General features: G+C 36.8%; 1 protein-coding gene across 2 annotated transcripts; it reads left to right on the top strand.

The window, feature by feature from the left end:
• Positions 1 to 216: 216 nt before the first annotated feature.
• Positions 217 to 10,569, top strand: LOC113045000 (DDB1- and CUL4-associated factor 8-like). Of its 2 annotated transcripts, none has more exons than XM_026205089.1 (13): positions 217 to 513; positions 1,288 to 1,357; positions 1,452 to 1,538; positions 2,066 to 2,706; positions 3,282 to 3,422; positions 3,764 to 3,858; positions 5,704 to 5,814; positions 5,996 to 6,126; positions 6,236 to 6,343; positions 6,468 to 6,598; positions 6,687 to 6,806; positions 7,634 to 7,750; positions 8,099 to 10,569. In XM_026205089.1, exons 2-13 carry the CDS (start codon positions 1,321 to 1,323, stop codon positions 8,207 to 8,209), a joined length of 1,830 nt encoding a protein of 609 aa, XP_026060874.1. In that variant the 5' UTR covers positions 217 to 513; positions 1,288 to 1,320; the 3' UTR covers positions 8,210 to 10,569. The 2 variants fall into 2 exon arrangements, with proteins under 2 accessions (XP_026060874.1, XP_026060875.1); XM_026205090.1 differs by lacking the exon at positions 217 to 513 and adding an exon at positions 757 to 944.
• The last annotated feature ends 2,287 nt before the right edge of the window (positions 10,570 to 12,856 follow it).

Genomic DNA, 12,856 nt, shown 5'->3' with positions numbered 1-12,856 from the left:
TTCTTCTTATTATAAATGTGTAATGTTGTATTTTGATTTCATTATGATAATTATAAATGTAAATGGCGTATTCATAATCAATATTAAATTATTATTTGTGTGTGTGTGTGTGTGTGCGTGTGTAGTGTGTGTATTTATTTTTTAATGTGAACATAATGTATCACAGTTATCAGTGTGTAGTGTCACATTAAGCGCCGCTTTGTTTGTGAATCTAGACCTAACGTTACTTCCGGAGAACGAGCCTCTTGCCGGAAAAAGAAAGAGAGAAAAAAAGAAAAGAGAAAGAAAAAACAGAAGTCCTAACGAAGCAGATCAGCCAAAACATAAACACTGCAGTCACGACCAAAAACGTGACCTAAAACTGCGGGGTTTTTTGGATCGCCAATGCGTGAGTGTGTTGAGGACACATCTTACTAATGTGTCGAGCTTTTGTTTGCGCTTGACTCGAAGGTGAAGGAAGGGAAATCTGCGCAGAGGATTAACAAGTGCGGAGACTTTAGGCCTACAGTAGAGGTAACACCACCGCTAGTTAGCTCTCCATTTTCTCGCAACGACCAATGTTTACATGTTGTCAGCTCGAGTCAGCACTCGTAACATATCCGTAACTGACGTGTTGAGCTTGTGTTTTTCCTGCACGACACGTTACACCGTATTTCCTAGTCGGGACGTTTTTGTAATCTTAAGAATATATCTCTCTTTGTTCAAACTGCAGAACTTACTTGCCTGCTGCCAACATCCGTGTGCGCTTGCAAAACTGGCCAGCAGCTTTTCTATTTTTGACCAGGGTAATGCCTCAAAAGCAATTGCTAAACTTAGCACATTAGCTAGTCGCTGACAGTTTACTGCGCACTATTAAGTTATGTGGCATTAACATTAATGCACAAAGATTTATAAGCTGCAATCTAAGGGTCGTCTGCAGTTGGACTCAAGTGTTACTGTACCAGGTAATGTCATGGGTATTGCGATTAGAGACATGTGTTTACTAACTATTTATTATAGAAGCAGGATTATTTTGCCATCTTTAGCTGATGTCCGGGATCCTGTCAGTCACTATCTGGGGCCAGCACCTGTCAAAATGGCAGTAATGTTTTTTTCCAGTAGTGAGCATTTTGATCAGACATCTAGTAATCATTTGCTATATGAAATACCATCGTTAAGCGATCTGTCAAGCTTTCTTTAACAGTACCCTCAAATCAATTTTTTTTTTGTATTGAAAATAATGTTATCTAGTGAATATCCAGTGTGTGGTTTAATGGAAACAAGCCATTTTCTCTTTTATTTTTATAGGGTCTCTTCCATCAGAAGAGACGGTCAGACAGAATGTGCGATACAGATGGTAAATCCAGTGTCCCAAATGGTAAGTAAATCACGAAGTAAGCAAAAGTTGAAAATAGTGTGATACAAATGCAAAATACAACATTTATGTACATGTATGGGGCTTGATTTACCAGGTGGTTCTGATGATCCAGAACCTGGAGAAGGAAGAGACGAGGCAGATACATCTTCAGCGCCAGAGGCCCAGACCAGTCCTGATTCAGGTATAGAAACAAATAACTCCTAACTGTCATATACAGTGCTGTTCATAAGTTTGTGGTCCGTAAGATTTGTTTCATGCTTTTGAAAGACATCTCTTGTGCTCACTAAGAATGCAATTTATTTGACCAGTAATGTAGTAAAATATTGTTATCATTTAAAATAATCTATTTTATTTTTTGAATTTTATAAGTTTAATTTATTAATGTGATGGCAAACCTAGTGTCACACAATCTTTTAGAATTCATCTAATATGCTTATCTGGTGCTTAAAAAAATGTTATTTTTATTATCGATGTTGAAAACAGTTGTGCTGCATAATAGTTTTGTGGAAACCAGCAGCATTTGTTTGAAATCGAATACTTTTGTAATGTTTAAAGTGTCTTTACTGTCACTTTTGAACATTTTAATGCATCCAACATACCTTAAAATCATGAACTGTTATGGAATCTTAGATAATGTTGGAGTGACCTTGACAGCAGGATGTGTAAATAAGCAGTGCTCCACTAATTGTTCAAATTTTCTCTTGACAGCAAATTTGAGTTCAGTCCCAGAGGGAAGTGAGGATAGTCAGGACAGAGCATTGGCAAACTCTGAGCAGAAGCAGGGCCCAGGAGAAGAGGAGGACACCGACAGCATGGATGGCAGTGGTCTGTACTCTCTCACTGAAGAAGGAGAAAGAGAGAGTGAGGGAGGATGGCAGAGAGAGAGGGGAAAAGATGAAAGTAAGAGATCCGCCAGGAAGAGGAATCGACCCAGTGGTGGTGGAGCCACTCGCCACTCTTCCAGTTCAGATGATGATGATGAAGACGACGAGGAGGAAGAGGATGCTGAGGAAGAAGATGAGCAAGCCATGGAAGCGTGGCTGGGAGCAGACCTGCAGAATTTGAGTCGCCCTTCGTGGCGCGCGGTCCCGTCACTGCGTGCCCGAGAGATCGGCCATGATTCGCATCGGTTTGTGAGGAGGGTGTGTGGGGCGCGAGGTCTAGTGCAGAGGCTGGAACTGCAGGGCCGTCTGGAGAGACACACGGGCTGCGTGAACACCCTCCACTTTAACCCCTCTGGCACCCGCCTGGCTTCCGGTAGCGATGACCTCCGTGTGGTAATCTGGGACTGGGCTAGCAGAAAGGCAGAGCTGGAGTTTGACAGTGGACATAAGAGCAATGTCTTCCAGGTGAAGAAGTACAGTTCAGCTGACTGCAGTTATCTGGAGCTCTGAAATCTTTGCATTTTGATTCAGAATTGGGACATTGCTAATGCGCTTCTAATTTAAAGTCACTGATGGCAAACATTATTGGCAACATTTTTCTTTTAACCTCTACTTTAACACTGCTGTTCAAAGGTTTGGGGTTTGTAAATTTTTAATGTTTTGAAAGACGTCCCAAGGCTGCATTTATTGGATAATATTGGGAAATATAATTTCAAACAAGAACTGTTTTCTTGATTTGGTTAAGAAACTGTTCTTATTATTAATGTTTAAAAAACGTGTGCTGCCTAATATTTTTGTGGAAACAGTATTTCTTTCAGGATTTCTTTTTTATTAGAAACTTTAAAAGAACAGTATTTATTTAAATGTTCTTTTTTTTTGTAACAAAGTCTCCACTGTCACTTTTGATCAATTCAATGCATCCTAGCCAAAAAAATTAATTTCCATATATATTTTATTGATTTTTGAGAGGTGTTAAATCTTAGTTTCAGATGTCCAGAAGAAGATTTTAAAATGTTTATTATTTATTATTCTGTCCCCAGGCAAAGTTCCTCCCAAACAGTGGTGACTCCACTTTGGCCATGTGTGCCCGAGATGGACAGATCAGAGTGGCTGAGCTTTCTGCCACACAGCGTTGCAAGAACACCAAAAGAGTGGCTCAGCACAAAGGTGCAGCTCATAAGGTATGATCAACCATACAAGTTTAGTTTAATTGTATATTTAGAAGAGATAATTTATGACTGACCGATTATTGAAAAATAATGATAACTACATGGTGTTTCAAGTTATTTGGCATGTATATTAATTGTTCTCTACTAGCTTGTTCTGTGGTTACCTCAAACCAAACAGCTTGGAAAATCTGTCACCCAATCAGAATCAAGCATTCAATCATGTCGCGGTGAAAAGACAAAGAACATTTTTTGATATATTATATCACAACTGATATGTTTTATTGGTTTATTACAAGATATAAAAAGAGTCACATGGGAATGCTTGTGATTGAATACTTTTTACTCTCTCTCAGCTTGCACTGGAGCCAGACTCTCCCTGCTCTTTCCTCTCCGCTGGTGAAGATGCAGTAGTGTTCGGCATTGACCTGCGTTTAGACAGACCTGCCAAGTGAGTGCACATGTCACAAACAGCCCTAAGAATGCCGAAGGGAAAGAAAAGAAGCACTTCAGCAGATTGGCACGAGTGAGCTGGGGCAGGATTAGATATCCTACAAAGAATTATGTCAGCAGCTAGATGAGTCAGTGGAAGCTTTTGTCACAGGTTATTATATGGCTTAGGGCTGCACAATTATGACAAAAATCATAATTGTCGATTATTCCCCTGAAATTGTAATTGCGATTATTAATTAAGATTATCATAATTTACATTGTTTGATGCGACTGCATGCCGTATTTTTATATGAAAATACACAAGCTGAAAACAGTCTAACGTAAAAACATTTAGTGCTTTTTTTATAGTATTAATCCTCAAATGTCAAACAGAAATCAGATTGGTTTCTTCTTTAAATGATAAAAAAGTAAAAATATGAATGATATTGTAGTGTTATACTAAAACTAATATTAAAGCAATGGAAAAACCTTTAAGATAACATGTAGAGAAGCATCTTACGCACACACAATAACCTAAGTGGATTAATTGCTGCTTTGAACGATTACGTAATTGTGGCACTCAAAATTGTAATGGCAATTAGAAATTCGATTCATTGTGCAGTCCTAATATGGCTTGCCTAAAAAAGTGGACCAAAAAAAGCAATGAGCGCTTGTATTCAGGAAAGATTTATTATATTGATAAAACTTGAGTAAAGTCATTTATAATGTTACAAAAAAATTCAGTTTCAAATAAATGCTGTTCTTTCTATCCAGAAAAAATATCCTAGCCCTTAATAATATCTATCTTTAAAAATATTAAGCACCACAACTGTTTCCAACAGTAATATTTAATAAGAAATGTATCTTGAGCACCAAGTCAGTTTGGAAGGATGATGTGACACTGAAGACTGGAGACTGAATATTCAGCTTTGCCATCACAGAATGAAATTGCATTTTTAAAATATATTCATATAGACAATTTATTTCATAATATTACTGTATTTGTGATCAAATGAATGTAGCCTTTGTTAGAATTCTGTTTTATTAATGGTTTAGAGCAATAGACCCACTTTGAGGCTTACTCTTAAAAATATCTTTTGTGATCTCTTTTTACACTTGCTATAAAAACAGCTCATACTTAGCTCCTAGAAATCCTACAATCAGCCCTGATTGTTATTTTTGTATTGTTTTTTTTAGACATACTTTTATCCTGCAGCCTAAAAATGAATGTGTTTGATATTCTAGCTTGCAATCCTGTTTCCCTCTTCTCATATTTTCTTTTCTATGCTACAAAAATAAAAACAGTAGAAGAACAACTGCTGTAGAAAGAAACAAACAATGGTTTGTTTCCTTAGATAAATAATAATGTTTTAACAATCAGATTCTTCCTCATTTGATCCCAAAAACATTACTGGCATCTCTTTACATTCAAACTTATAAAAATGTTATTTAATTCATCTAGGTAAGATTGCTGTTAGAGTAGATAGTACATAGCAGGGCTGCACAATTAATCAAATTTCTTATCTCAATTACAATTATGGTTGCCGCTATTACGTAATCTTTCAAAGCGGCAATTAATCATTCAAAGTCTGTAAGTCTATATAATTTAAAGAAACTAATCCAGATTGTTTATTTTCATATAAAAATATGGCATGCAGTTGCATCAAAAAATGGTATAAGCATCATTCAGTGTAAATTCTGATAATCGTAATTAATAATTACAGTTTCAAGGGAATAATCAGCAATTATGATTTTTGTCATAATTGTGCAGCCGTAGTACATAGTGTGATTAATTGGATACATTTCATACTTTTGTTGTATGTGAAGCATATCATGTTAACCAATCTTTTTCTTTATCTCTCAGCAAACTGGTAGTGGTGAAGGAAGGTGAAAAGAAGGTGGGGCTGTACACCATTTTCGTGAATCCAGCCAACACACACCACTTTGCTGTGGGTGGTAGAGACCAGTATGTCAGGTGAGAAAAAGATCATCGCTGATATGTCACCTCCTTTACACAGAAAGCCATGCTGTTGTCTTTATCACAAGCTGCTTCTGATACAGCTGTCAGACTTTATACTTGTTACAGTTGTTTCTCCAAAGCGACTATTGCCCTGCATCATTCACTGTTTCTCTCTCTTCCTCTCCTTATATGACAGGATCTATGACCAGAGAAAAATAAATGAACATGATAATAATGGTGTGCTGAAGAAGTTTTGTCCCTCTCACTTGGTGTCCAGCGAGTCCAAAACAAATATCACCTGTTTAGTGTACAGCCATGACGGCACAGGTAATATCTACATTTAAAACTCTCAGAACGTTATTCTTGTATGGTTGCATGCTTTACATGGTTTGTTGTGGCAATATTCAAAGTGTGTCATTGTTGAACTGTCTTTCAGAACTGCTGGCAAGTTACAATGATGAGGACATTTACCTTTTTGACTCCAGCCACAGTGATGGAGCAGATTACCGCAGGAGATACAAGGGTCACCGCAACAATGCTACAGGTACTTTCTATGATTTCATTGCAGTATAGTGCTTGCGTTACAATTTGCATGCCTGTTATAACCAATTTAAAATCCAGTTCTAAATCCTTGCCCCATTTTTTCTTATTCCATCTGCTGTTGTCAGTGAAGGGAGTTAACTTTTACGGTCCCTGTAGTGAGTTTGTTGTCAGTGGCAGTGACTGTGGACACATCTACCTGTGGGATAAGAACTCTGCTCGTGTGGTTCAGTTTATGGAGGGAGACCGGGGAGGAGTGGTAAGACACTATAACATCACTAAATTTTATCATTGAACTTCCAGTTTTAAAAAATCTTATGTAAATAATACTCCTTTTCTTTGTTAAGGTGAACTGCCTGGAGCCACATCCTCATCTTCCAGGTTTAGCAACCAGTGGATTGGACCATGATGTGAAGTTATGGGCGCCCACTGCTGAGAATCCCACAACACTAAAGGGACTTAAAGAGGTATACTTTATACATATACCGTACTTTACGGACTATAAGTCGCACTTAACTTAAGTACTTAACTCATAGTTTGGCTGGTCCTGCGACTTATAGTCAGGTGCGACTTATTTATCAAAATTAATTTGACATGAACCAATAGAAAACATTACCGTCTCCAGCCGGGAGAGGGCGCTCTATGCTGTTCAGTGCTCCTGTAGACTAATCTGAAGACATAGAGCGCCCTCTCGCGGCTAGAGATGGTAATGTTTTCTCTTGGTTCTATAGTCCAGTGCGACTTATATGTTTTTTTCCTCATCATGACGTATTTTTGGACTGATGCGACTTATACTCAGTTGCGACTTATAGTCCGAAAAATACGGTAGTACATATTGTGCCTATTATCTATATATATATATAAAAAAAAAGTATACTTTTTATTCAGTAAGGATGCATTAAATTTATTGAAAGTAGCATTAAATACTTTTACGTTTACAAAATATTTCAAATAAATGCTGTTCTTTTATTGAAAGCATCCCTGAAAAGGTATCATGGTTTTCTCAAAAATATTGATAACAAAAAGGTATCCGAAGATCATATATCCATATTAGATTTCTGACAAATCATGTGACACAGAGAATTCAGCTCTGCCATCACATATAAATAAATTATGGTATATAGTATTTTCACTGCATTTTTGGTTAAGAAATTGTGAAATGGTTTAGAAGAAATATCTTTTGAAAAAACCCAAAAATTGTATCCAAACTTTGAGTGCAAACTTAAACAGATGAATAAATATTTTTGGTAAAGGGAATAAAACAAATGTTTTATATTTTATCATGGCTATTCAGGTAATGAAGAAGAACAAGCGAGAACGGGATGAAGACAGCGTTCGTCATGGAGACCAGTATGACACACAGCTCCTCTGGTTCCTAATGAGACACATGAGAAACCGAAGACCTCAGCGGGTGAGAACTTGCATTCCAGGATAATTCATTATTAATTTCATTACCAATATGTAGTCCAGTTCATTTCTATGTATTGAAGATGCATTACTTTCTACTTTGTGCAAAGCGACATGCTGCTATCTAAAACTGAAATCACTCAAATGGTAGCGTTTTTGTTCCCTCCTACACTTAGCCTACTATTGATGCGTTTTCAAACTAAAAATAGAATATCCTCGCAATGCTTCTTCAAACTATTGGTTTAACTCAAAATAAGAACATAACCTCATCCTACATGAGCTGATCTCTTCATAGCCATTTAAAAAAAAAAAACTATACACTGATAGCTTCTCAATGTTTTGCCCCTTGTAGGCCCGGCGAGGGGAGGGAGGAGAGGGCGACACAGACGAATCCTGGAGCTCGCCAGATTCCTCTGATGAAGAAGAAGGAGGGCCAGACCATGTGCAGTGCATGTCCTCCTGAGCCACACACCCACCCACACACACACACACAACATATATTTAAGCACATACATACTAGTAACCCACTGGTACACAAATAGACACTGAAAGGCCAGCAACAAACACACACACACAGCTTTATATATACATACACACAGTGTGAGGGAGAGGGAAATGACAGAAATCTGGCTTTATGCTCCACACACACACAAATGACATCACTAGTGGAAGAACTGATAATGAGATTCATATTTTTGATATATTTGCAACCACATATGCAGTTAACAACTCCGATTTTACAAGAACATGGACACAGGCACATTTCATTCCCAGTTTTACAGCATATCAAAAAGAAGAATACAGCTGGTGATCGAGATATATCACCTCTACTCTTTTTCTGCCTTAGTTTATCAACAACCACAAATTTTCGAAACAGTAGTCATGAGGCCAGAAGAGGATTTTTTTCATCTGTGCTGTAGTATCCAGTCCCATTGGAAGCTTTTCTTTCACAGCGATGTGTGTTTGCAGCATGACAGGACATTACGGACACTCAAAGCCGGCCCTTATGCTCATTACTGAGAGAATGAGTGTTACTAGTTCTAAAAACCAGCACCATCATTTACTGGCCTCATCAGTTTTCTCCAGTGATCTGAACTGCTTATGTCTCCACGTAAGACTGAGCTGACGTTTGTTATTTTTGGAATGCAATCTTTGTTCTTCACAGTGATAGACTGTCATGGACCGTCTGTCTGTCCGATACTGTCTTGTGTTTGATCTCTTCTCCTATGTGTGTGTGTGTGTGTGTTTGCTGAAGCCAGATACAGCAAATTTTCTTGAGGTCAATCGTGCCCTCTTAGATCTGACTGAAGACACAGAAGATGAACCAGAGCTGCTTAATCTGGTTCCAGAGCTGGCTGTTTTGCTCTATTCTCTCCCTCCAATGCTACTGATTGCACTTTAATCAGGGATCTGCTTTAAGTTTTGAATCTCTAAGACGAGTGTGTGCTTAGGAGGCATGCAATACTTGGATTAAATGTGTTAATTTTGCTAATTTAGTAATTTTTTTGCCCTGCAATTCCCCAAATTTACTGTGGACTTTTAAATTGAATACAGATTTGACACCAGCTCTTTTGTTTTTGTACTTGCACTTGGGTGGAGAAATTCCTAATGGTTAAAAATGTAGCTCTCTATGGACTGTCGTCGTCTTCTCCACCCTTTCCCGTAAAAATTGAGAGCAAAGATGATGATGGTGCTCAGAGCCAGTGATTTGTTGAATACGTATTTCTTCCAGTGTCTTTTGCTTAAATACTCATCCTCGAGATCTTTGCCCAATTATATGGCGAGGATCAAATGTAGCAGGATGTCCCGTGTTTGCCAGAGAAAGGCTAAGCCCTCACAATCCATTTTTCATAAAAATGGTATCTGTTCTTTGGCATTATTTGGATTTAGCTGGTTAAGAGCAAACATGGATGGACTGTGACCTGTTGAGACATGCATGTGGAAAGGAATTAATCATTTCGGAAGGATGGGTCAATGGCAGGGGAGGGGATCGCACTTGTGGGGTACACTGGGTGGGTAAGGAGCTTGAATTACTTTGCCCCTTTTTTCCTTCTTTTGTGAGGGGGATAAAGTATAAACTTTTCTCTTTTTGTATGAGAAGAATAACTTATGACTATATGTATATAAAGATATATATATATATATAACCTGTAAAAATCATCTTCAACCCTTACTCTTTTAAAGGGTGTCTAAATTGAATTGGTATTTGATGCAGAGGTTTATATTGTATAAGACAAAATACTTTTAAATGAATGGAAACATTGGATATATTTTTTCTTTCTTTTTGGATTACAACCCTAGTTATCACTGAAATTAAAAGCTTTCGTCTCTGTTGATGTTCATTTTCTCATTCTAACTTGTCTGCTCCAAATGTCCTAACACTGGCATGTATTTTTTTCCCCTTTTTTGTTTATCTGAGTTATCCCACGCTGCCTAGTATTGTGTTCTTTCAGTTCAGTTCAGACAGCATGTACGAATTGTGCAGTAAAACAAAAGAGAGAAAAATCTGGTCCATTGTTTCTGATCACGTGCCTTATTGTTTCAAGTGCCTTTATTTACTGTAAACACTGGAAAAATGTATTTTCAATGTAACCAACGTAAGGCCGTCATGCATTATGTAATCAGATTATGTATTAATTAGTGCCATTTAATTAGTTATACTTGTATTCTCTTTCACAATTTGTGCATCCTGTGGTTAGGCAGAAAATAAATTACAAATCATTTGTTTTTATAAATTTAATTTCTACAAACAATCCAAAATTGCATGTCATGTAAATGAAATTTAATTACTTCGTAACCATGAAACTTTCAAAATAATCGAAAAAAATATATATTATAATAAGATCGCATCAACTTTAACATCAGTAAATGCATTAGCTACACAATCATCTTATGTAAAAATAATGTTTTTAGTTAATAAAATACAAAATGTTCATTCTTCATTAATGGTAGATTAGTTTCTAATGTTAAGATAATTTTTTTTTATTTATTTAAAGGATATTTAAATCAACATTTATTGACTAATAAATGGTGTAGAAGTGTGATTTGCTTACAGGTATGCTAACTAATGTAGCTGACTTGCTTTTAAATTGTGAATACTATTATACGGTGCCCGAGTATGGTGCCCATAAGGGAACATGGTCGGTTCACTCAGTGGTGTCGAGGCCATGACATAACTTGTGGGAAAGTGATAATATGCCGTGGCCACAAGATCATTTTGTTGATGTAACGACATCCTTTTGTAGTGGCCTCGAGATGCTATGTTGAGGGAAAGACATGTTTTTCTCGTGGCCACAAGTTCAATGTGTAAACAAACCTGCATGAACATTGCAACCCTGGGTTATCAGAGATGTATTTATTAATATTTTATTTTGAAGTAGGAAATTGTTATATTATTTATCATAGAAAATATTTCATTATTATAATAACCATATGTCTTGGCTACGGGACTTTATTACATGTGATAGTCAGCATTCAAATGAAGTTTATCATGAATAAATAATAATTTGAATATAATAAATAATTATGTTATAATAATGAATGAATAAATAGATTCATTTGTGAATGAAAACACAGCAGCTCCTTTATCATCACACATGGGCATAAATACAATCATGAAGTCAAAACTAGGGGTGCTCCGATCACGATCGGCCGATCGTTATGCGCATCTCGTCAGTAAAGCCGGTTTTCTAATCAGCGGTTAATTCCATCAGGTGCGTGGTTTCACATAGAGCAGCTGTTACTACACAGAGCCGTTGTTAATAGAGAAGATGCGCAAATCACGTTAATTTTCAGCGTTTATTGGCGCATCTTCTCAGTTAACAACGGCTCTGTGTAGTAACAGCTGCTCTATGTGAAATCACGCACCTGATGGAATTAACCGCTGATTAGAAAACCGGCTTTACTGACGAGATGCGCATTAACGATCGGCCGATCGTGATCAGAGCACCCCTAGTCAAAACCTTACTGGCATAATTGTCAGATAAATGAGCGTGTTGTGTTTTCATTTACAATGAAAATTAGGACCTTAAGTAAAGAGATCAGAATGAAGGGGAAACAATTTATATAAACTAATATAAAATATAACCAATAATAATAGTCTAATAATAATATACAAATATTATGGGGAAAAGACAATCAGTTAATGGACTTACAAGACTGTAGGATGGTTAAAAATGTTTTCTTGTAGGCTTATTTTATATTATGCTCTTTATGTAACATTTATTCATGATAAACTTAATTTGAATGCTGACTATCGCATGTAATTAAGTCCGGTAGCCAAGGAATATGGTTAATATAATTATTTAATAATGAAATATTTTCTATAATATAATAATTTCGTAATTCAAACTAAAATATGAATTAACACATCTCTGATAATCCCGGGTTGCTATGGTCACTGAGGTTTGTTTACGCATTAAACCCATGGCCAAGAGAAAAACATGTTCGTGTCGTGGCCACAAGAAATGAATGTGTTCCCGCCTCAACATAACATCCCGAGGCCACTACATAGGAATGTTGTTACCTCGACAATATGATCTCGTGGCCACGACAAAACTAAGTGAACCGACCATGTCTTCTCACAGGCACCGTAGTAATGCACGTCCCAGTGACATAATCATTCAGCTTTACAAGAAATACTTTAAGAGACTTCAAAGTCAATTAAGTTATTTCAGTGACCAAGCCAAAACCTATATAAAAGCCAGTAAGTTATAGGATATTCGGGTATTAGAGAGAAGAATGTTTAGAAAAACGGGGAGCCCAGTAAGCCCATCCTCCTCTGGCAACAAATTATTGTCCATACGATAGAAATATATATAGTTATAATACCTTTGACAGTCATAGTAGGCTACATACCCAAAAATATAAAATAAAATAAAAAAAAACGAAACATAAACAGTACCCATGATCACAAATTTGAATGTAATTGATCCACTTTGAGTATGTGTGACACGAAAGGTCATGATTCTTTCAAAATACAAGCCTTTACTCACTTACCAGTTGGCACAACGGCGGCTTAAAATCACTCGTTAAAACATTAATACAACATTAATATTTTTTGCAAGAGCACAATATATGTCAACGTTATGTGGTTTGCCCGAGATGGGCT

This window comes from Carassius auratus, chromosome 27 (assembly GCF_003368295.1).
Source record: "Carassius auratus strain Wakin chromosome 27, ASM336829v1, whole genome shotgun sequence".
Lineage (NCBI taxonomy): Eukaryota > Metazoa > Chordata > Actinopteri > Cypriniformes > Cyprinidae > Carassius > Carassius auratus.
This window is presented reverse-complemented; position numbering and strand designations above follow the sequence as displayed.

Bases quoted from the DNA above. Each gene is read 5' to 3' on its own strand.
- LOC113045000 (XM_026205089.1), top strand. From the start codon at position 1,321: ATGTGCGATACAGATGGTAAATCCAGTGTCCCAAATG. The intron at 1,539-2,065 runs GTATAGAAACAA...TTCTCTTGACAG, and splicing joins CCAGACCAGTCCTGATTCAG to CAAATTTGAGTTCAGTCCCA. The intron at 7,751-8,098 runs GTGAGAACTTGC...TGCCCCTTGTAG, and splicing joins GAAACCGAAGACCTCAGCGG to GCCCGGCGAGGGGAGGGAGG.